The sequence below is a fragment of the Helianthus annuus genome, chromosome 14 (assembly GCF_002127325.2).
Source record: "Helianthus annuus cultivar XRQ/B chromosome 14, HanXRQr2.0-SUNRISE, whole genome shotgun sequence".
Classification (NCBI taxonomy): domain Eukaryota; kingdom Viridiplantae; phylum Streptophyta; class Magnoliopsida; order Asterales; family Asteraceae; genus Helianthus; species Helianthus annuus.
In genome coordinates, this window is record NC_035446.2 from 6,268,970 (window position 1) to 6,293,393 (window position 24,424).

The window sequence follows — 24,424 nt, forward strand, 5'->3', positions numbered from 1 at the left end:
ATTTTGAGATAGTTTGATAACGAGTTGAACCACAAAACTTAAGCCCTTACTTGGTTCACTGTTCCGGGCAGGAATCACCCAAGTCCGGTCAGTGAGCGGTTCAGAACCTTAGTTTAACGTTTAACCCGAAATCAGTAAATCTCGGGGTAGAATCCGAATCTTGAACCGTGTGTTTGTTTAGAATGATTTGTAAGTTAGTTCAAGCTCCGTTTTCACCGGTTTGAGTGTAAAAGAGTTGAAAGATAGATGAAAATCCGTCTTTCAATTCTTTTCCACCGTGGAATGTTAAGATCTTTGGTAGATTTTAGATTATTTATGTGGAAATCGGTTAGATCTAAGCAAATCATGGTGGAATGATGTCAAAACTTGGTGTTCTTGAAGAACACCATGATGACATCACCCAAGAACACTCAGATTTTGGTGACTTCACGGTTGAAATCCAAGTTTTGAAAGATAGAAAGGTGTAGAATAATTAAATGAACAAAATCGTACAAGAATTAGAGTTAAAACTTACCGGATCGGAGAGAAATCGGACAAATAGTGAAGAACAAGGGGCTGGTCGGTCAGAGCTTTCCAAAAGTGGAAAGAATGACAATGACAGCCCTATTTATAGGCTTCCAAAAGAGGAAAGGCCCAACCGATCGGCCAGGATTCCTGACCGAATGGGCTGCTCGATCGAACAGCATGTTCGATCGGCTAGCCTGTTCGATCGGTGGTCCTGTTCGATCAGGATGTTCCTTTTTGAGAGTTCCGTGACGATTTTTGGTATTTCGACTTCGATGAACGATGATTTGAGTATGATAGAGTCTCTAATCAAATTACTTTTAGTCCTAATCACTATATCTAACATATAAGCATCCTCACACCACAATTCGGGTTCGGTTTCAATTGAGTTTGATTAACCTTCGAGTTTCGATTTGATTTGATTGATTCACCACACACAACGACGTAAGATAACATGCACAAATAACACGTAAGGCACACGCACACGTATAAAAGTACCAAAATTCCCACACTTGAGTTCGATGATTGATTCGATTAGCTTGATTTCTGATTAATTAACTTTATTGCATTGTTACTTCCTATTATTCACAGTCGATCGTCGATTCGCGGTTAGATTATCGATCGATTGGTTTGATTATACAACACTTACTCCACATAATAAAATAAAATAAAAATTAAAATAACTTTAATTCCAATAACAGTCAGCATTTGACTTTGACTTTGACATTTGGAAAACACAGGGTGTTACAGCCTCCCCTCCTTTAGGGAATTTCGTCCCGAAATTAGGCTGAGAGCCGTACATCGCCGTGTGATTTTACCAATTTGATGCTTCAGATCTACTTGAACAACTGCAGTTACTTGGCCTTCATGTCGCTTTCGAGTTCCCAAGTGAACTCCGCGCCTCGTTTGCCTTCCCATCGGACCTTCACGATCGGAATGCGAGAGCGTCTGAGTTGCTTGGTCTGGCGATCCATGATCTCGACAGGCTTTTCCACGAAGTGTAACGTTTTGTTGACCTGAAGATCGTCAAGCGGTATGATTGCATCGTGATCCGCTAAACACTTCCGAAGGTTTGATACATGGAAAGTCGGGTGGACATTGCTGAGTTCCTCCGGTAAATCGAGTCTGTAGGCGACTTTTCCGATTCTTTCCAGAATCCTAAAAGGTCCAACATATCGCGGCGCGAGTTTCCCTTTCTTGCCGAATCGGACTACACCCTTCCAAGGTGATACCTTTAGGAGTACGTAGTCACCAACTTCGAATTCAAGGGGCTTGCGTCGGTTATCGGCGTAACTCTTTTGTCTTTCCCGGGTCTTTACCAAGTTTTCCCTTATTTGGTGGATCTTGTCGGTCGTTTCCTGCAGAATCTCGGGACCGGTTAATTGGGAATGACCGATCTCGTGCCATACAATAGGCGAACGACATCTCCTACCATACAAGGTTTCGAAGGGTGCCATCTGAATGCTGGAATGGTAGCTATTATTGTACGAGAACTCGACCAATGGCAGGTGTTTGCTCCAACTACCACCAAAATCAATAACACACGCACGGAGCATGTCTTCAAGAGTACGGATCGTTCTTTCAGTCTGTCCGTCGGTTTGTGGATGGAATGCGGTACTCAAATTCAGCGTCGTACCAAGAGCCGCTTGAAACGTTTCCCACAATCTCGAAGTAAACCGAGCATCACGGTCAGAGATGATGTCTCGAGGCGTACCATGATTCTTAATGATCTCGTCGGTGTAGATTTGTGCTAGTTTGGCCTCCTTATAATCTTCTCGTATTGGCAGAAAGTGGGCTGACTTGGTTAGACGGTCGACTATAACCCAAATACTGTCGTGACCTGATGGCGTGGTCGGAAGCTTAGTTATGAAGTCCATAGCTATACTCTCCCACTTCCATACGGGTATCGGCGGTTGTTCGAGTAAGCCGGAAGGTCTTTGATGTTCAGCCTTAACTCTTGCACAGGTTAAGCAACTACCAACATATAGAGCGATATCTCGTTTCATCCCAGGCCACCAGTACTTGTAGCGAAGGTCCTGATACATCTTGTCTGCACCGGGATGAATGGAGTATCGGGATTTGTGGGCTTAATTCATGATGATCTTTCGCAAATCGGTCCGTTTCGGGATCCAGATTCGGTTCAGATAATAGAATATTCCATTGGCTTTGCTTATGAGATGAGCTCCATCGTGATAGATTCTCTCTCTCTTCAACGTACGCTCATTAAAGCAAGCATGTTGTGCTTCACGGATGAGAGCTTCGAGGTTATACTGTGCTTGGATGTTCCGGACACTGAGCACGTAATTCTTTCTGCTGAGTGCGTCAGCAACTACATTCGCTTTGCCTGGGTGATAACGAATCTCACAGTCGTAATCGTTGCGGAGTTCTACCCATCGGCGTTGACACATGTTGAGTTCTCTCTGATTAAAGATATGTTGCAAGCTCTTGTGATCGGTGAAGATCGTACACCTTGTACCATACAGGTAGTGTCGCCAAATCTTTAACGCAAAGACAACTGCGTCTAGCTCGAGGTCATGGGTTGTATAGTTCTTCTTGTGGATTTTGAGCTGTCGAGAAGCGTAGGCTATAACCTTGTCTCGTTGCATGAGAACACAGCCAAGACCAAGGTTTGAAGCATCACAATAGACAACGAAGTCATTGCTTCCGTCGGGCAGTGTAAGAATCGGTGCATGGCACAGCATATATTTGAGGGTCTGGAACGCAGTCTCTTGCGCGGTTCCCCACACAAAAGGCTTGTCCTTGTGAGTAAGGGCGGTAAGCGGCACAGCGATTTTAGAGAATCCTTCGATGAATCGTCGGTAATAACCTGCTAATCCGAGAAAAGAACGAACTTCTGACGGATTCTTGGGCGTAATCCAACCTTTAACTGCTTCAATCTTCGCGGGATCAACGTGTATACCTTGACTATTCATGATGTGACCCAGAAATTGAACCTCCTCCAACCAGAATTCACACTTGGAGAACTTGGCGTAGAGTTGATTTCCCTGAAGTAACTCGAGAACCAAACGTAGATGTTGCGCATGTTCGGCCCTCGACTTGGAATAGATCAAGACATCGTCGATGAACACGATGACAAAACGGTCTAGGAAGGGCTTACACACACGATTCATCAGATCCATGAAAACCGCGGGTGCGTTTGTCAAACCAAAAGGCATAACAACGAATTCGTAATGGCCATAGCGGGTTCGAAAAGCGGTTTTAGGTATGTCTTCCTCTTGAATCCGCAACTGATGATATCCTGAGCGTAGATCGATCTTTGAGAAGCACTGAGCACCTTGTAGCTGGTCAAACAAATCGTCGATTCGGGGTAAGGGGTATCGGTTCTTGATGGTTAGCTTATTCAACTCCCGATAATCGATGCACATCCGGAACGACCCATCCTTCTTTTTAACGAAAAGGACTGGGCGCCCCAAGGAGAAGTGCTCGGGCGAATAAAGCCTTTTTCGAGTAGTTCCTTAAGTTGGTTCGAAAGTTCTCGCATCTCGGAGGGAGCGAGTCGGTAAGGGGCTTTGGCAACAGGGTTAGCTCCAGGAATAAGGTCGATTCGAAAGTCGATATCACGACTTGGGGGTAATCCAGGGAGATCATCAGGGAACACCTGAGGAAATTCACGGACAACTGGAACGTCTTTGACTTCAACTTTCTTTTTCCTTCCCTCCTCTGCTACTACAATGTTGGCCAAGAAGGCTCGATATTCCTTGCGGAGATACTTGCTGGCTTGAAGACACGACATGAGCTTGAGACCTTTCGTTGCAGTTTCACCATAAACACATAGAATATCACCACTAGCTAACACAAATCGAATCATTTTATCAAAGCACACAACTTCAGCATGGTTTTCACGAAGAAAGTCCATGCCTACTATGACATCGAAACTTCCGAGATGCATCGGAATGAGGTTGATAGGGAAGATATGATTATTGAGCTCAAGAGTACAATCACGGAGCACAGAATTTACAGCGATGGTTCTTCCAGTAGCGACTTCAACTTCGATTGACGCCGAAAGATAAGAGCGCTTACGACTAAGAAGCTTCTCGAATTCAAACGACACAAAGCAGTTATCGGCTCCAGTATCAAACAAACATGATGCATATATACCATTCACAAGGAACGTACCATTGACCACGTTGTTGTCAGCCTGAGCCTGACGTGCATTGATGTTGAAGGTTCTGGCGTGAGCTGCTTGCTGTTGTTGCTGAGGCTGCTGTTGTTGTTGCTGAGGTTGTTGGGACTCTTGCTTGACTACCCTGTTCGGGCACCGGTTTGCAAAGTGGTTTGGGTCACCACATGCAAAGCAGGTCCGAACATTGGCTGCTGGGGCTTGAGCTGCTGGTTGACCTTGTGGGGCAGGGAGTAGAGCCTGACTGACAGTTGCTTGAGCTTGGGTTTGACGGGGACCATAGCGACAGTTCGCAGTGAAATGCCCGTGTAGGTTGCAGTGGGCACAGAATCGGCAAGCCACACCCACTGGATGGTGATAAGAACACGTTGGGCAGAGTGGATGGGGGCCGGTATACGCACGCTTAGCTGGCGGCGCATTGATCACTGGAGCTGCGCGCTGTGGTTGCTGCTGTTGAGCTGGTACAGATTGAAGTGGAGCAGCATTGGTTGCGGCAGCGCAACTCTTGTTCTTCTTTCTTCTTCTTGAAGACTTGGAGGCTTGAGCAGTGGTGTTGTCGGTTGATGCGGTTGTAACTTGATGCAGAGACTTGGCTTGCTTATCCCAGAAACCAGCCTTCACCCGCTTGTCGTTAATTTCAGCGGCGAGCAGGTAGGTTTCCTCGATTGTTGCGGGTTTGGAGGCGTGAACGAAATCTGCTACACAGTCTGGAAGAGCACGGATGTATTTCTTGATGGTCATCTCAGGAGTCTTGACCTGATCGGGACAGATAATGCTCAACTGCTTGAAACGAGCGGTAAGACCAGCATTGTCTCCTTCCTTCTGCTTGATAACCCAGAATTCATCCTCCAGCTTTTGGCGTTCGTGGGGAGGACAGAACTCGTAGATCATGATTGCTTTCAGTTCCTCCCACGTCAGCTCGTATGCTGCGTCGTTCCCGCGCTTGTTCCTCTCTGCGGTCCACCAGTCCAAAGCGCGAGACTGGAAGACACCAGTAGCGTTGAGAGTACGGAGGTGATCAGGGCATCCGCTTTGTCGGAGGGTGACTTCCACCGAGTCAAACCAATGAAACATGGTTGTGGGGCCATCCTCACCGGTGAACTCCTTTGGCCCACACGCTTTGAATTGCTTAAAGCTAAAGGCAGTCTTGTTGGAATCTTTGGGCATGTCAGCTTGAGATTCCTCGGATGATTTGCTTGCATTCTCGTACACCTCGCTTACTGCCTTTGCTACAGTCTTGGAGATGATCGCAGCAAGACGTCGATCTCTCTTCTCTTGACGGGTAAGACGTTGGCGAGACATAGATGATGACGACATGGTCTGCAATAGACATCGCCACAGGGCTCAACACAACGAAATCGAATCTCACCTCACACGTCTAGATCACTAAAGCTTACGTATCACGTAACACATATCACCTAGGCACAAAAGCACCGAATGCACAGAATTCACATAATCACAGAAGCACATAGGCACATAAGCAGGTAGGGGACAAAATTCCTAACACATACGCATTTTAGCACAGAGGTAGTCAGAAAACAGAAACCTATCCTTCCAAGTCGTGTGTCGTTCGTATAGTATATCGAGTAGCATCATATCGTATCGTCTAACTTAGTCGTATAGCATAGTATAGCATATTAATATCGTCTAGATTGCGTCAGCTGGAAATTGAATCGGAATAGGATAGCAATACAAGTCGTGCGGATGGATAACAAAATCGAATAACCAGCGGAAATATAAACACGTAAACAGGTAAAGCATATAAAACCAGCAAGGCAACACTTAAAAAAAATCGAGAGGTAGATTGTCTGCGGCTACTAGACATTGACTAACCAAAACAATTTAACTATTCACAGTGGACTTGTCGTCACTTTCGACTCTAGAAGTCGTGTTTCTGCCTCAGTTCTCGGGCATTATGCACGCGTTCCCTAGGTCATACTCGTGAGTTCAGGTCGTTGGAGTCCGTCAATTGCCTTGGCGAGATGAAATGAGGTCGGAACAACTGCCAAGGTTAGGGTTTCACCCCTAGCTTAGCAATTTCTTCCTTGTTTTAAGAAAATTTTGGGGAAAATTTGCATCAAATTACGGGTTTTCAGCCCTGATTTGGTATAATTCTCCCCGTTTGATGATAGAAATACACACATAAATAGTCGACAAAATCCGATAACTTAGGCAGGAGTTTACGGCTTTCACACCTATTCCTGTCCAGATTGCAGACTTTGGTTTGGAGTTCAAGTGCAGTGATAGAATAGAATGAATAAGCACATAAACTTGGTCTCTTGGTTCTTGGCTATAGTCTAGGTCTCTAAGACAGCGACCCGGACTAGGTCGTGTCTAACCTAATTCCCTATAGTTATGGCTCTGATACGAATCTGTCACACCCCAACCGATGGCGGAATCATCGGGGCGCGGCACTGAGCGAAACAGATTGTCCAGAAGTTTTCACAACAACTATTATATAAATTCAGTTTAAATGATACGTCCCATACCGTATCCCAAATAAATAACAAGTTATCATAGAAAGCAACTAGGCAAATGATTCCGTTCCGACAACTCAGATTCAATTATTATTACAGACAATGGTTCATTATTTCTAGACTCCCTAGCCTCGATTTCATCACCACGCGCCTAAGCATCCTAGCAACTTAAGCACCTGTCACATACGTTAAAATAAAGTCAATACATGAAATATAAAGGTGAGCATACAAGTTTGATAATAGCATATAGAGTTTGAATAGTTTACGCATAACCAGCACGTACACAGAGGAAAACGAAGCATGTTAATTATCGACAAGGGACCATCGATACCAACGACTGCGGGTTGACTGTCCGAGACAGTTCGCAATACATGAATACCACCGTAATCCATACAAGTAATTTGTCCTTAACAACCCCCGCGTGAACGGGTGCTGAGTCCAAACTATAGTACTATGTTGCTAAGGCAGGTAGACAGCATTTCATGTGTAAACATAATAAACAAGCGTTCATTCAGTCACGTAATACATGCAATCGGTTAGCGTTCAAATAGTTTGTATAGTGTAACTGATTGGGATTTCGATAGGTAACGTATGTAACACCCAAAAGTGCTAAAAGCCAAAAGGGGTCGAGTATACTCACAGTGATTTGGTGTGGATTGAAGGGAGCACTGAGAGAAGTTAGCCTGAATAGTTCGATAGTATAACGATGAGTAACGCGGAAATGCAAACAAGTGATGACGGATCGATTGGGCCGGTCGATCGGACAGCTGGTTCGATCGGACGGGTTGTTCGTCCGGTTTGAAAGTCCGTTTGAACATTCCCATTCGAGCGGCCGACAGACTCGATCGGCTGGTCCTTTCAAGTGAATTGTTTCTTCCTCTAGGAAGGGATGTGTTTGTGTATGCTGGTTTGTACTTTTGAAGTTTTTGCAGCATTACCTTTCAAGTCGGTCGATCGAACGGACTGTTCGATCGGTTAGCCCAACCGATTGGTCTGCAACTTCAGTGTTTAAATCTGGCAATGTGCCACTCGATCGGGTGGCATGCTCGATCGGGTGACATTCCAATGTTTCGAAAAATGGTTAAGTGTTGAAGTATAGTATCTCATGATTCGAGCAGTAATGTTACAAATCGAGTGGGAGGTTCGATCGAACATCACTTTGTCAATACCACGCTTTGTGAAATTGTGGGTCCATGTGTTAGCCGATCGGCTGGCCCGGTCGATCGGCTGGGTAGTCCGTTCGGGTGGGCTGTCCGATCGGACAGCCTAATCGTTCGGCCAGCATCTTCTGACCTGGTTAGCCTATCTTCTAACACTTGGTTATTCTGATTGTTTGGGGTGATTTTGAGATAGTTTGATAACGAGTTGAACCACAAAACTTAAGCCCTTACTTGGTTCACTGTTCCGGGCAGGAATCACCCAAGTCCGGTCAGTGAGCGGTTCAGAACCTTAGTTTAACGTTTAACCCGAAATCAGTAAATCTCGGGGTAGAATCCGAATCTTGAACCGTGTGTTTGTTTAGAATGATTTGTAAGTTAGTTCAAGCTCCGTTTTCACCGGTTTGAGTGTAAAAGAGTTGAAAGATAGATGAAAATCCGTCTTTCAATTCTTTTCCACCGTGGAATGTTAAGATCTTTGGTAGATTTTAGATTATTTATGTGGAAATCGGTTAGATCTAAGCAAATCATGGTGGAATGATGTCAAAACTTGGTGTTCTTGAAGAACACCATGATGACATCACCCAAGAACACTCAGATCTTGGTGACTTCACGGTTGAAATCCAAGTTTTGAAAGATAGAAAGGTGTAGAATAATTAAATGAACAAAATCGTACAAGAATTAGAGTTAAAACTTACCGGATCGGAGAGAAATCGGAGAAATAGTGAAGAACAAGGGGCTGGTCGGTCAGAGCTTTCCAAAAGTGGAAAGAATGACAATGACAGCCCTATTTATAGGCTTCCAAAAGAGGAAAGGCCCAACCGATCGGCCAGGATTCCTGACCGAATGGGCTGCTCGATCGAACAGCATGTTCGATCGGCTAGCCTGTTCGATCGGTGGTCCTGTTCGATCAGGATGTTCCTTTTTGAGAGTTCCGTGACGATTTTTGGTATTTCGACTTCGATGAACGATGATTTGAGTATGATAGAGTCTCTAATCAAATTACTTTTAGTCCTAATCACTATATCTAACATATAAGCATCCTCACACCACAATTCGGGTTCGGTTTCAATTGAGTTTGATTAACCTTCGAGTTTCGATTTGATTTGATTGATTCACCACACACAACGACGTAAGATAACATGCACAAATAACACGTAAGGCACACGCACACGTATAAAAGTACCAAAATTCCCACACTTGAGTTCGATGATTGATTCGATTAGCTTGATTTCTGATTAATTAACTTTATTGCATTGTTACTTCCTATTATTCACAGTCGATCGTCGATTCGCGGTTAGATTATCGATCGATTGGTTTGATTATACAACACTTACTCCACATAATAAAATAAAATAAAAACTAAAATAACTTTAATTCCAATAACAGTCAGCATTTGACTTTGACTTTGACATTTGGAAAACACAGGGTGTTACAACCTAATTAGAACACTCTTAAAACTTGGTTACTATTGTACAAAGTTAACCCAACTTTTTATGTTGCAAGTTAAAAAAAAAAGTATAGATTATACATATTTCATTATCAAACACAACATAAAAATTGATTATATTCCACCCAATTGAACTAATCATTTACTTTTGGATAGTTAAAATTTAAGTTCTTCATCACATCCAATCAATTAATCGTTTACTCTTTATGGATTCAAGACCTTGTTATCTTAACTAGTACAAGATAAATTGGATTGAAAACTCTCTTTTATCTTTGATAGGACAGTCCACACCAATTAAATATCAAATATCGGTCACATAAAAGTTATAGAAACCTAATAAATATATGAAGTTAATGATGTTTGACTCATAAGACACACGTTTACACTTTTACCTTAAATTGCTTATTGACTTATAAGAAACACTTTTACACTTTTACATTCATGTAACACCCCTATTTAAAACCCTCAAAAACACCCAAAAGAAAACAGTTTTGAACAACAACTTGGTCAATGGAAGGTACCATTCGTTGCGTTGCAAATTAAGTAATAAAATATATGAAGTTAATGATGTTTGACTCATAAGACACACGTTTACACTTTTACCTGAAATTGCTTATTGACTCATAAGAAACACTTTTACACTTTGACACTTTTACATTCATGTAACATCCCTATTTAAAACCCTCAAAATCACCCAAAAGAAAACAGTTTTGAACAACAACTTGGTCAATGGAAGGTACCATTCGTTGTGCTGCAAATTACGTTCCTCTTTCTCCAATTAGCTTTTTGGAGAGAGCTGCTATTGTATACAGAGACAGATTATCAGTTGTTTATGGTGATCATGTTAAGTTTACTTGGCAGGAGACTCATCAACGATGTGTGAAACTTGCTTCTTCAATCGCTTATCGGTTTCAAATTTCTCGTGGAGATGTTGTAAGTTTTTCATGAATTTGATTGATTGAGTAATGAATTGTTGTTGACTGATTCGGTGTTTTGATAAGGTAATGCTTGATTAATGTATTTTGTTGATCAAAGTGTGCTTTGATCGATTCATCAGCGAATTTACCCAGCATTTTTGGCTCCTCTTTGTTTCGAACATACATTTTGACATTTTGAAGTTAAGAAGTTTACAATTTGTTATTATATAAAATATAAGTTGTTGTCTAGGGTCCCACTTTCAAAGGATGCTCAATTTTGTTGATTATATAGCACTCAATTTTGTTGATTATATCCTGTTCGGATTATATAAATATAACTATGTAAGTATAGGTTTTATTAACATATAGAATTTCTTTAATTTATCTATGTGATTTTATTTTTTGTTTAACTCGCCAATCTCTTTATGTGTGATTTTGTGGGTTTAAGAAATCACTTTTAAAACATCCGTATCATGTTTTTATTTGTTAGTGTATCAAGCATATCAAGGGAAATGACATTTTTTTTTCTGAAAAGGGGGCTGATTTTTATAATTCGTTTCAAGCCTTGAAGTTTAATCCGGCCCTAGTTACACATGGTCTAATCAAGATTATAGATGTTTGAATCGTCAAAAAAAAATTGTATGATATTGGAGAACTAAAGAAAGTAGAATTGCTACACAAGATCCAACTCTTGAATTAGAAATTAGAATTGCTTCTGTTGACCAAAAATAGCCGACTTGTGAAAACATGATCTTGATCTTTCTTGGATCGAGTTACATGGGTGGAACTAGTATATATGGCGCGAACTAGGTTTTTGTTTTTATATATGTAACATATGTTGCATTTTTTCAACCAACACTCTAGACTTTTAAAATTTACTTCAAAAAGATCAATCTATACATACATGTTACATGCTGCATTTGAAGACAAAGTGAAAAAACAAAAATGAGTATTGAATTTGATTAAGTACTCTAAATGGTTGTCAAATAGTTTCATACTTTTTGGTGTTCATAATTACCTTAAAAACCTCACTGAATAGTTTCATACCTTTCGTATTCAAAATTACCTTAAAAACCCCACTGAATAATTTCATATCTTTCGTGTTCATAATTACCTTAAAAACCTCACCGTAGCTCTTACTTTTACACATTGCAATAGAAAGTTATAATTAGAATTATTTATGTGACATGAACTTAACAAAAAATTCAAATGTCGATTTAAGATTCACTCAAATATCAAAAACCTACCTTATGAAAAAAAAAAAAAAAAAAACAATTTTAGGAAAAATATGTTAGGTCCGCAAGTATGCTTCACACTTATATGGTAGTCATTGTGTTTTTGGTATTGTACACATTCTTTTATTTATTTATTTATTTTATTTATTTATTTATTTATTTATTTATTTATTTATTTATTTATGTATGTATGTATGTATTTATTTATTCTTTTTTTGTTGTCTACATCGACGATCAGGTTGCTGTCCTAGCTCCAAACATCCCGGAAATGTACGAGCTCCATTTCGCAGTTCCGATGGCCGGAGCTGTTCTTTGCACCCTCAACATCCGTCACGATTCAAAAACGGTGTCAACGTTGCTTAAACATTCAAATGCCAAACTCATATTCGTTGATCACCAGTTTATCGATATTGTCAAAGGCGCAATTGAGATCATATCGAAATCACCGGCCACAGTGCCTCAAATTGCCTTGATCTCGGATTCCGGTAAACTTCAGGCACTTCCGAAGTCGGACATTGCCGAATATGAAGCCCTTTTGGCAATGGGAAGTCTTGATTTTGAGATTAGGAGACCGATTGACGAGTGTGATCCGATTGCGCTTACTTATACTTCGGGTACGACTTCAAGTCCGAAAGGGGTGGTTTATAGTCACCGGGGAGCGTATTTGAACTCGTTAGTCGGGATTTTACTTAATGAAATGCGGTCTATGCCAGTTTACTTATGGACGGTTCCAATGTTTCATTGCAACGGGTGGTGTATGACGTGGGCCGTGGCGGCCCAGGGCGGCACCAATGTGTGCCTCCGGACGGTGACCGCGAAGGGGATTTTCGGATCCATATCTCGACACCGGGTGACACACATGGGTGGCGCACCCACGGTTTTGAACATGATAATTAACGCGCAAGAAACTGACCGGGTCCCGCTTCTAGCGAAAGTGACGGTGATGACGGGTGGAGCACCTCCGCCTTCGCAGGTGCTGTTTGGTATGCGGCAGCTGGGGTTTGATGTATGTCACGCGTATGGTTCTACGGAGACGTATGGTCCGGGTACAGTGTGCCTCCCAAAACCCGAGTGGGACGCACTACCGTTGGAAACTCAAGCGAAACTTAAGTCACGACAAGGTTTGAATCACTTGGGCTTAGAAGAAGTCGATGTTAAAGACCCGGTGACAATGAAAAGTGTCGCATGGGACGCGAAAACAATCGGCGAGGTCATGTTCCGAGGAAACACAATAATGAATGGGTACGCAAACAATATTAAAGCGACACAAGATGCTTTTAAAGACGGGTGGTTTCGGAGTGGGGATTTAGCTGTTCGACATTCGGATGGGTACATCGAATTCAAAGATCGCTCCAAAGACATAATAATATCCGGTGGCGAGAATATTAGTACGATCGAGGTGGAATCCGTGCTTTTTGGCCATCCGGCGGTACTTGAGGTCGCGGTCGTGGGCCGGCCCGACGAGCATTGGGGCGAGACCCCGTGCGCTTTTGTGGAGCTAAAACAAGGATACAGGGTAAAAGAAGATGAGTTAATAACCTACTGCCAAAAAAACTTGCCGCGATATATGGCGCCTAGAACTGTCGTGTTTCGAGAGTTGCCAAAGACGTCGACCGGGAAGACACAGAAGTATGTGCTCCGGGAACAGGCCAAGGCGATGGGGAGTTTGTCGTTGAGAGGGAAGAGCAAATTATAAGGTTGTAGCGTCTGCATTATCTTTTGTCCTATAATAATGGTTGGAATTTAATAATTTTGACATTTGAAATGGTTGTTATTTGTTTACTCGCAATCTTTGAGTTATGGATTGGAAGTTAATGATTTAATTAATAATATAATAATAATTATATTAAATAGAAGTGAGGGAGTAGGATCAAATACAAACCACATTTCGCATACAAACTGTAAGAACCATTTAAAAAGTGGCACGTGACATCCAACCACTTATAGAGAAATGATAAAATAATATCATAAATAATATCAATTATATTGAATTCACTATAAATATACGAACAAGCAATTAATTCTTTATTTGAATCTTCCTTTTGTTTTTAATGTGCTGATTAAGAAAAGTGCTAATATCATTCAAATATGTGCTAAAATCAATTATCTTCATTAATTTTCATGTGCTAATATAGTTCAAAAGTGCTACTTTTATGTATGTATTGTTTTGGTATGTGCTAATTCAACTTTTTTTAAGTGCTAGGATCTTTTCTTACGGTTTGTACGATAAATATGGTTTGTACCGGAACCAACCCCTAGAAGTGAGATCCGAAAAATCAAATAGTAGATTACAAGAATGGAATACGCATGTCCTTTATTATTTTTATTTTAAATGTAGTAGAGTTGATGAATTTGATATGATATTTAAACCATTGTATTATAATTTTATTATTTGAAAACCCATGTATATAGTTAAATTTAAATATATTGAAACCATATTAGATGGATAATCTATTTATTAATATTGAATTATGAAATAAATAGAATTACTTTTACTAAGTATATCGTAAAAGATAAAAATATAATAATAAGATATTTTTCTATAATCTAATCTAATCTAAATCTAATCTAAATTCTAAATTCTAAATACTATAATAAAAGAAACCAACTTTTAAACACGTGTCATTCATTGAAGATATCCTCAAATTTATATTTATCTAAATAAATAAATAATAAATTAATATTAAATCTTAGGGTGGAGATAAAATAGGAAGTTTATTTCGCTAGGAAGGATAGGAAGCAATCATAACCGTCCAATTGCACAATCTACGGTCTAGATCAAAATCAAATTAAAAACTGTCATTTAAACACGCTCTCCGGGGTTTTAGGGGTATTATCGTCAAATTCCAAAATAACCGCCGTTGAATATACACAGAAACGCTTCGAAAAAAAGTGCATTACGTTTTACACTTCCATTGAATGATCAAACACATACAGAAATTTGAGAAAATCATACTCCATTGAAGTTCATGGCGTCGTCGAGAGATAATTTGAAGGTTTACATTCGAGTTACTCAAAAGAAATCCGTCTCTGAAAACCCTAAATCATCAAAGAAGCTAAAAACATCATCAGCTGAAGAGAACATAGATGAACAAGAAAATATTAGCCGAAAATCAACAATGAAACAACAAAGAATTAGAAAACGCAAAGATATTTCAGACAATGGTAATTTTATCTATTTTTGCTCTTTAACTGAATTCAAGTTACGTTTTATGAAGTACAATAGACCTAATATATCATATCCGTTCCGAAAAATAGTTAATGAGTTATATCTTCCCCTATCTTAACATTTTTGTTAGTAGAGACTACATTGCGTTTTATGTTAAAACTATGATCTAAGATGCTAATGCTTCTTATGGTATTTATATATTGTGAATTAATGCGTTTTACCTTAATAAAGTTGCAGAAACAAAGAGATTATTATTATGATAATTGTAATCGAAGTTTAGAACATTGCGTTTTATCTTTGAATTTGCTGAGATACATGTGTTGTTAACTATTGCCTTTTATATTAACAGGTGTTAAATAATATGATGTAAAGTATTGCGTTTTATCTTAAACCTGTGAATTACTGTTTTTTATCTTTATAGTGTTAGCTAATTCGTTTTATCATAAATTTGTTAATTGACATTGTTCACTAATGCGTTTAATATTAATATATCATAAAAAACAAAATGAGATTATGTAATGTTAATTTGGTGTGTTAAATAATATGATGTAAAGTATTGTGTTTTATCTAAAACCTGTGAATCACTGTTTTTTATCTTTATAGTGTTAGCTAATGCGTTTTATCATAAATTTGTTAATTGACATTGTTTCATTATTCTATTTAAAGTTAAAAAATAAGAGGAAAAATAAAAAAGGAGAAGAAAGAAAGTGGTGATAGAATCATCAGAAGAGACAGTTTCTGATTCCAATGATAAAAAACCTAGTCGAGCTATTGTTCTGCATACTTCCGAACAACAACAAGTAAATTCAGGTAACATAAAACGCATTTAACAAATTTCATGAAAAAAATATATGTTTTTAACACAATTCAATGTATCAGATGATGATTTTGTTGATCCACAACCAAGAGTTAATCCGACAAAAAATCAAAAGAAGGAAAAAGCAGAATCAAAACCAAAGAGATCACTGAGAAAAGATAAAACAAAAGAACAACCAGAACAACAACCATATTATGATTACGACGGAAAAAAAATCAACATAAGATGTGCAGTCAATAATCTAAAAGATTATATTGAAGGTTTGTCAAAAGAGCAAAGGAATGTTGTTAGAGAAATAGGGTTTGAGAGCATACTAAAATTCAATTTAGATTCAGTTCCACGCAAATTCGGATATTGGCTGGTAAAAAACTTTGATGCTGAAAATGATGAGATAAATACTGGAGATGAAAAGATTAAGATCACAGCTGAATTTATCCAAAAGGTATTTCAAATACCAAATGGAAAAACAGAGATTGAGGAAAAACTGAGACCAAAAGACACTGATCTTATAATTAAATTCTGGCGCGGTCAATTCAGCAAAGATATTTTGAAGAGAATGTATGCACACAACTTGATTAGTTATTTAAAATCAAGAAATAAGCTTGGAAGATTGTTCAAACTAAATTTCTTGGTTATATTTTTTACGATCATGGCGGAGGCAATGCAAAGTAGTAATGTTAATCAAAGATTCTTGCCATCAATGAAAAGTGACAAAAAAACCCCAGGATTTTAATTGGTGTGAATATATTCTGACCGTTTTAAGGCGTACAAGAAGACAATGGCCTTGAAATGAGAAGCTCTTCAATGGACCTATTGCATTGTTAGCGGTATGAAATCTGATCTTTCACTATTGCTACATATTTGCTGAATGCTTGTTTAGGCTGCTTGTTTTTATTCTTTGTTTGTTTAAAACTATACTTTATAAAACGCAATGTATATTATAAAACGCAATGATCTTTCATTTTTGTTTCTTTATATTCTTTGTTTGTTAAAACTATTCTTTCCTAGTGTAAAACGCAATGTTTTTGTAAAAAGCAATATATTTAAACATTAGTTTTGTAAGTTTTTTACAATGATTTATATTTTACAATGATTATTTTTCTAAAACGCAATGATTCATACAGACACTATATGCTTACAAAATACAAGGATTTGACGATGCTGAAAACACTGAAGAGTTCTCTCTTGATAAAACTGACTCTACAACATTACAAGAATTTGAAGATAAATTGGAAATTGCTGCGCAAAATGAGGGGAGATGTCTTGTAATGGATAAAAAAAAGTCAGAAAGAATAAAGAAAAAAAGAAAGATGAAAAGGATGAATTTTATGTTTATCCAACTGAATCCGAGAATGAAAACGAAGAAATTTTTAAAAATGAATCTGAAGAAAATGATGAAGACGATGCTGAAGAACAACCAATCACCTTACTTAAAGCTGCAACAGACTGGATTGATCAAGAGAATCAAGAAAATGTTCAAAATAGCCCAATTAAAACCAATGAAACTGAGAAAACACAAACAGAAAGTGGAGGATCATGGGGGCAATTCTTCATTAAACCATCAATTGGAAATAAAGATAAAATGTGGGTAGACAGTCAAAGCCGACTGCGTAATTTCATTCCATCACAAAATCAAAGTGAAGGTCTTTCTGACATTCATTCAACAAAAAGTGGCGATGAAAATATGAAGAACATTGAAGATAAAAAATCACATGAAGAATATCTTGTGAATGTTTTGAATGATCATTTAAAAGGATTTGAAGAAATTTTCGAGAACATCCAATCACGCATAGATGAGATTGTCGAAAAATATCCAAACAGTGAAGCTCTTCATAACAAAATAAACGAATGGGTGCCATTGATTGAAAAATTCAACCATCAAGCAAAAAAGCACAAGAAAGTTAATATTGATTCAACTATGATGGAAACACCATCAAGATTTCTAAATTTGAGCCAAAATGAAGACACTGAAAATCAAATCATTTCAACTCCATTGATTATAAAACGCAATGATGATGATGCAAAACGCAATGAGGATAACACAGCTGTAGTCCAGTCCCCCAATCCAGAAAAAATCAGTGACAATGACCCTGCATCTATTCTGCAAACACACATTGAAAAACCTTCAATGGAACAATCATCATTTAGCGAAGAAACTCCATCATTAATGTTGTAGATGATCAAAAAGACAGATGAAGAAGAAAAAAAATCAAATCAAAAGAAAATTCAAGATAATGAGGTACCATCCTTTGATTTGAAAATTTCTAAGTTGTCTTCAAATGTTGATGAAAATGAAGTTGAAGTTGATGCTACTCGCAACGCTGCACAAACCGAAATTCAAGCGGAATCTGAAAGTAAATCAATCGAAAAAGATGTTTAAATTACTGGAATATAAACAATGATTGATAGAATTGAAGAACAGGATACTGAAAAGGAAATCAGTGATCTAATTCAAAACACGTCATTCCTCAACCCACAAGAAGATCCGTATAAAACACCTGCAAAATCAGTTCATCAAGAACAACCAACAACTGATATAAGCAAAACAGAAGAAATAATTACAAGGATGGTACGACCTGATCGAGAGAAAAATGTACCAGAAGTATTTTGTTCACCGTACTATCTAAGACAAGTAGCAATGAAGGAAGCAAGAAAGACACACGAAAACAACATATCGGGATATGCTTTCCATGTAGAAGGAGAAATGATGTAAAAATTCATTTATATACACTAAAACAAAAAAACAAAAATAAAAAATATTATAATTTAATTATTATTATTATTTTTTTTTGCAGGGATTCTCTCTTTGAAATTAAAAATCATGTATTTCTATATAGATATGCTGCTGAAACAATGAGGCCAGGATTGGAAATCACCGGAGAAGTAATCAACTGTTGGTCATATATTTTGAATGAAGAAGAAAAAAGAAGATCAAAAGACAACAAAACTCCAAGATTTTTCTGTAAGAATGCTGGTATGATATATAAAACGCAATTTTTCTGTATTTGTATAATGAAGTATTTTGAAGTTTGATTGAATGAAGTTTTATAAAACGCAATTGCAGTTTTATTTCACTAATAAAACGCAATGCTTACTTTGTGTGAATGAAGTTTTATAAAATGCAGCTGTATCTTTTATTACCTTCATAAAATGCAGCTGTATGTTTTATTACCTTCATAAAACGCAGTAATATGTTAATTAGTTTAATTTTATGCAGGCTTTTCCATTGAGTGATAAGGAAGAAACTGAAAATAAAGAAAAGATGATAGAAGCATTCACAATGAACATAGAAAAAATTCTTCAAGGTGCAAAGCTAAAAAGCATAAAGGATTTTAAAATTATCTTTGTCCCGATTCTCTATTCACAGCATTTCTTTGTGATCTCCTTCAATCTTGAAGAGAAACAAATATTCATCATTGACAACAGTGCAAAAGAAGAAACAAATAAAGCTAAATATGGGAATTTGCCTGAAAATACAATAAGTATTCTTACTTATGCTTTTAAAACACAAATATAAACCACCTAATCTTTTTGTTTTGTTTTTTTTTCTGTAGAGGAATGCTTTGGCAGCTTACCTTAAATATGTTGGACATGAAAAAGCAGATGATATAAAGGGAATAACCCCTGTTAGAATGCAGATGAAATGGAGGACACAATATAATGGCATTGACTGTGGTATATTCACTATGCGTCATATGGAATGTTAGCATGGAGAACCGGTCGAAAAATGGGATTGTGGGTTTAACGTGGAATATGAAGAACCTGCAATTATCAAGAAGGGTAAAAACAAAAAACCAGTCAACAAGCAGACCGCACAACTTGAAGATTTAAGAAGAAAGTTCATCGCGAAGATATTATTGCACGAAATCAACGAACAAAGAGATTATGTTATTGAGGACTCAAAGAAGTTTCGAGACCTCAGTGCGAAACTTAAAAAACAATCTTATGACACTAGTTTAGATAGGATTAAAGACAGGCTTGCTCTTGCTGGTTTACTTTGATTATGAAATGCTACTTAGTATAAAACGCAATGTTTTTTCATTTAGCATGGTTTTAAATATAACTCATTATTTTCTTGATCTTGCTAATTACTTTGATTTAGAAATGCTACTTATTATAAAACGCAATGTTTTTTCATATAACGCAATATTTTGATGATATATTTAAAATGCACTTATTTGTTTGTTATTTTAAAACGCAATAAGTATCCTTTAAAATATATATACAATATATAAAACGCAACATTTTAATAGTATGCTATTACTCAACATTGTCAATTTAAATTATTAATTTGTTTTGAAATGCTATAACTCAACATTGTCTATAACGCAATGTTTTTTCTAATTATTAATTTCCAAACATATAACGCACTATAATTTATAACGCAATGAATTTTTTTTTTACAATTTTTATAACACAAAAAACAAATTAAAAACATAATTACAATAAGGACAGTCATAAAAATGATATATTATAATCTTCTAAAACGAAATGTTAAAAAAAATATAATAATATACAATATATGAATACTGTATGATTGAAATTGATACAGTTGATTAGACCAAAAGCCTTAAAAAGCCTTTTGGATTCCTGATATAAAATAATGTATGATTGAACAATCAATTCAAAAAAAAAAAAAATAATCATTTTTATTATTAAAACAGTTGATTCAAATTCCTCTACCTCTACCAATATATAAGAACAGAAACGCTAAACTATTTTCACATTGCTCTCATCATACACCAAAAATACACCAAATACCCAATACATACAAACCCTAAAATGGTTAATCAACAACTATCAGTTTGGTGGGTTAAAAGGGGCAATTTCGTTCTTCAATTCCTTGATGGAAAAAAAATAAAATACCATTCCGTTGCTTCTATTCTTCAAAACTGCAATGAAAATGTTTTGAAAAGGATGAACGAAATAGGTATACCACCTTCTTGTTACACAAATCAAACAGCCGCACTGTTCATAATTCTACACAAGAGATATGGTAATCCGAATCAAACTGCAACTGAAGATACCCATGTTACATCTTGGGAATTCATTGAGGAAACTTTCAAAGTTTCAGTTACTTGGGACGATGGTGATGTGGAGATGTATGACCCAAAGGACATATCTACCAGTGAGGATCTAAATTTTTTGAAGCAGTTATCTGAAATACCAATCATCAACAACTCTGCTAGCAAATTTGTAGAGAAGCTTCAAAACGCAGTAGTCTCACAGGTTGAACTTTGGGTTGAATCTGAAAGTGATGAGGAAATCCCTGATGGAAGCTTAGGGTTCTCATCCGATGAAGAAACAAACTTTGATCCATGAAGCTGATCATGCTAGTAATTTTTCTTTAATTTTGTGGTCTGAAAACATCATGTTTGTTTAAAAAATATCATCATCTATATAACACAATGTTTATTATATCCATTTGCATTTCTTGTTTAATTTTATGTATGATCTGTGTGATAATAAAACGCAATTAACCAAAAAATACCATTTAAAGTATATTGTTCTATGTATAAAACGGAATAACAATATACTGTTATAATAAAACGCAATTAACCAAAAAAAGCTGATAAGTGATTTGGAAATCCCTGATGGAAGCTTAGGGTTCTCATCATTTCTTGTTTAATTTGATCTATGATCTGTGTTACAATAAAAAGCAATAATCAAAAAATACAATTTAAAATATATTGTTCTATGTATAAAACACAATGTTTATGATATCCACTTGCATTTCTTGTTCAATTTGATCTATGATCTTTGTTACAATAAAACGCAATAATAAAAAAAATACCATTTAAAGTATATTGTTCTATATATAAAACGAAATAACAATATATTGTTGTTAGCATAAAACGCAATTAACCAAAACAAACTGATATTTATGAAGGATATCTCAAAACGCAGTAGCAAAAAGAGATGAAACCTATACATCATAAAACGCAATGACAAATTTTTTTTACTTATTGATATCTGATTTTGACAGAATTTGTATACATAATTACATTGTATTGCTAGAACCTATAACATTAGAAGAAACCTTATCTTTACATGTGCGACTGTTATGTCCTTTTCCACCACATACACGGCACGATTTCTGGATCTTTGATGATTTCTGAATTGCAATCTCACGATTAGACTTGATCCTTTTTTGTACAACGCATCCTTTGGTCCTTATTTTGATCGGGACACGAATCATAGAATCTGATTTTTCTAAGTTCCCTCCAATATCAGTAAATCTTTCTTTGCGACTAGGAGGCGGCACAGCAACCATAACCTCATCCGCTTTATCAATATAACTTTTAATATGATCCCTGTAACGACACAGTTCATCTAAATCGCCAACCAGTCTATTAACCACATACTCATTTGCAACAATGATTTCTCTATAAACTTTATCAATTTCACTATTCCTACCAATTTCATCAAACCGAATATTGGAATGATTTGATCCAACGGAAACAACATCTCTCATCCATCTTCTATGAACATATCTTCTAGGAAACTCAGTTATATCATTATACCGTAATACGTAAAATATATGGCGACACAATATACCAAATTGTTCAAACCATTTGCAAGAACAACTTATACTTAAAGCATCTTCTTGTTTGCTGTATTGCACCTGTAAATAAGATTAAAAAGCTATATACAATTAGTGAAATGTAATATAAAACGCAATGAATAATAAATATAATACAGATATAACTATATGATCATATAATGATAAAACGCGAAAAAAGATGAAAAATAAAACGCAATAGATATTTAAACAATATAAATTTAAAAAATACCTTGAAAAAAGATGTGCATGGTTGTCTGAAATCCTTTATTTCAAAATATTGAACATCACCCACAGTATTAAGAGACTTTGACATACACTTTGTAATGGCAGCATCAATTTCAATCTGAATATCCTTAAAAATTGTTTTGGTATATATTTATGATGCTTGTTTCTCCAATACAAAGTCACTCCAGGGTTTACACTCAATATACCTTGTATCATGATCATTCCTCCTATGCTCATGCCTTTGAATATCCACCGCGGTCTCAAAATGAGTGAAAAATTCAACAAGTGTACATCTTGGATTGCAAATCTGACCAAAGAAGTAATTCTCGCTTTCACATCTTGACGTAGTACGCATAAGTCCAGCCAAATCCTCTCCATGGTAATAAGCAGGAATCCAATCAAATCGAAGATCGTACATATCTTTTAACCACTTATGATTTTCCAATCCAAAAGTAGACATTATTGAATGCCACTCAGTTTCAAAATCTTCTGGAATAATAGTATCATTCCAAACAACATGAGTCATTCTTGTATTAAAATCAGTGTTTGCTGACAAAACAGGACCAACCTGAATAAAAAGTTATAAAATTATTAAACATAAAACGCAATAATTTAAAACCAAATATATTGAAAATGATAAACATAATGCATTGATGGTAAAACGCAATTGTTTTGTAATTCTATTGATAAAAATGTTAGGAGATCTTATTGTATAATACATAAAACGCAATAATAAAACAATATAAAATTGCAGTTTGTTATATCATAAAACGCAGTTAATACCTTTGTCTTCAATTTCTCCCATATATGCCACATACATAACCTATGCCTACTTCTTGAAAGTACATCCTTAATAGCTCTCTTCATTGCAGCATCTTGATTAGTAACAACAACTTTAGGCTCACTTCCAAAAGCATTAACAAAGCACCTTAAAAGCCATCTATATGAATCTGCAGTCTCCGAACCAAGTAATGCACCACCAAATGTGACATTCCTAAAATGATTATCAATACCAGTAAATGGTACAAAAACCAAATCATACCTGCATATAAAACAAATTAAAAAAGCATTAGAAAAATTAGAACAGGATATATAACGCAATAAAATATATAACGCAATAAATGAAAAAACTTACTTGTTTGATTTATAAGTAGCATCAAAACCAAATATGTCACCAAACACTATATAATTTTTTTTTATTGCTCATCAGCCCAGAAAAGCCCTTTCAATCTTCTATCTTCACCAATAACATAATCACATGTGAAACCAGGACAACATTCTTTCTTCCTAATAAGACGCCTAACTACCTGCATCATACTCTCCAATGTAAAGATTCAAATCCCTTCTATAATTCTTACAATCAACTTTACTAGCACCAACATCACCAAAACCACCATACATTGTTTTCATAATATTGAATGCTTTAACAGGTCCAATATTGATTGCAGACAATCCAGATATAAAACTTTCTTTCACATAATCGATACTTCTGGCAGCCGTCAAGAAATGAATATCTTCGTCTTCAACAAAGATATGATTATGTTCTTCTTCAAAGTAGTAGATTTTAAACATATTATTGTCCTCTAATATTAGTTTCACATGAGCATTGCATCCAACTCTTTTTGAACCTCTATTACGTCTAACAATCTTTTTACTATTCTCAACTGAACCAGAATCTATTTCTTTGCTAACATGAAATCCTTCTTTTGAACAGACAATATATCTTATTTTCACTAAACCAACATTTTTCCAAGAGGTATTTTTTCT

The 24,424-nt window shown here is 36.7% G+C and overlaps 3 protein-coding genes across 3 annotated transcripts; 2 read left to right on the top strand and 1 right to left on the bottom strand.

Moving 5' to 3' along the window:
- The first annotated feature begins 10,452 nt into the window (after nucleotides 1–10,452).
- LOC110908001 (probable acyl-activating enzyme 1, peroxisomal) lies at nucleotides 10,453–13,663 on the top strand. Its single transcript, XM_022152905.2, has 2 exons — nucleotides 10,453–10,662; nucleotides 12,120–13,663. The coding sequence occupies exons 1-2, from the start codon at nucleotides 10,459–10,461 to the stop codon at nucleotides 13,575–13,577; spliced, it is 1,662 nt and encodes a 553-aa protein (XP_022008597.1). The 5' UTR covers nucleotides 10,453–10,458; the 3' UTR covers nucleotides 13,578–13,663.
- A 1,187-nt stretch (nucleotides 13,664–14,850) lies between these two features.
- Nucleotides 14,851–18,043, top strand: LOC110906354. Its single transcript, XM_022151499.1, has 3 exons — nucleotides 14,851–15,046; nucleotides 15,930–16,425; nucleotides 17,155–18,043. Exons 1-3 carry the CDS (start codon nucleotides 14,851–14,853, stop codon nucleotides 18,041–18,043), a joined length of 1,581 nt encoding a protein of 526 aa, XP_022007191.1.
- Nucleotides 18,044–21,763: 3,720 nt separating this feature from the next.
- Nucleotides 21,764–23,524, bottom strand: LOC110906353 (protein FAR1-RELATED SEQUENCE 5-like). Its single transcript, XM_022151498.2, has 4 exons — nucleotides 23,441–23,524; nucleotides 22,833–23,225; nucleotides 21,908–22,492; nucleotides 21,764–21,793 (listed from the first exon to the last, which is right to left on the bottom strand). The coding sequence occupies exons 1-4, from the start codon at nucleotides 23,522–23,524 to the stop codon at nucleotides 21,764–21,766; spliced, it is 1,092 nt and encodes a 363-aa protein (XP_022007190.2).
- Nucleotides 23,525–24,424: the final 900 nt, after the last annotated feature.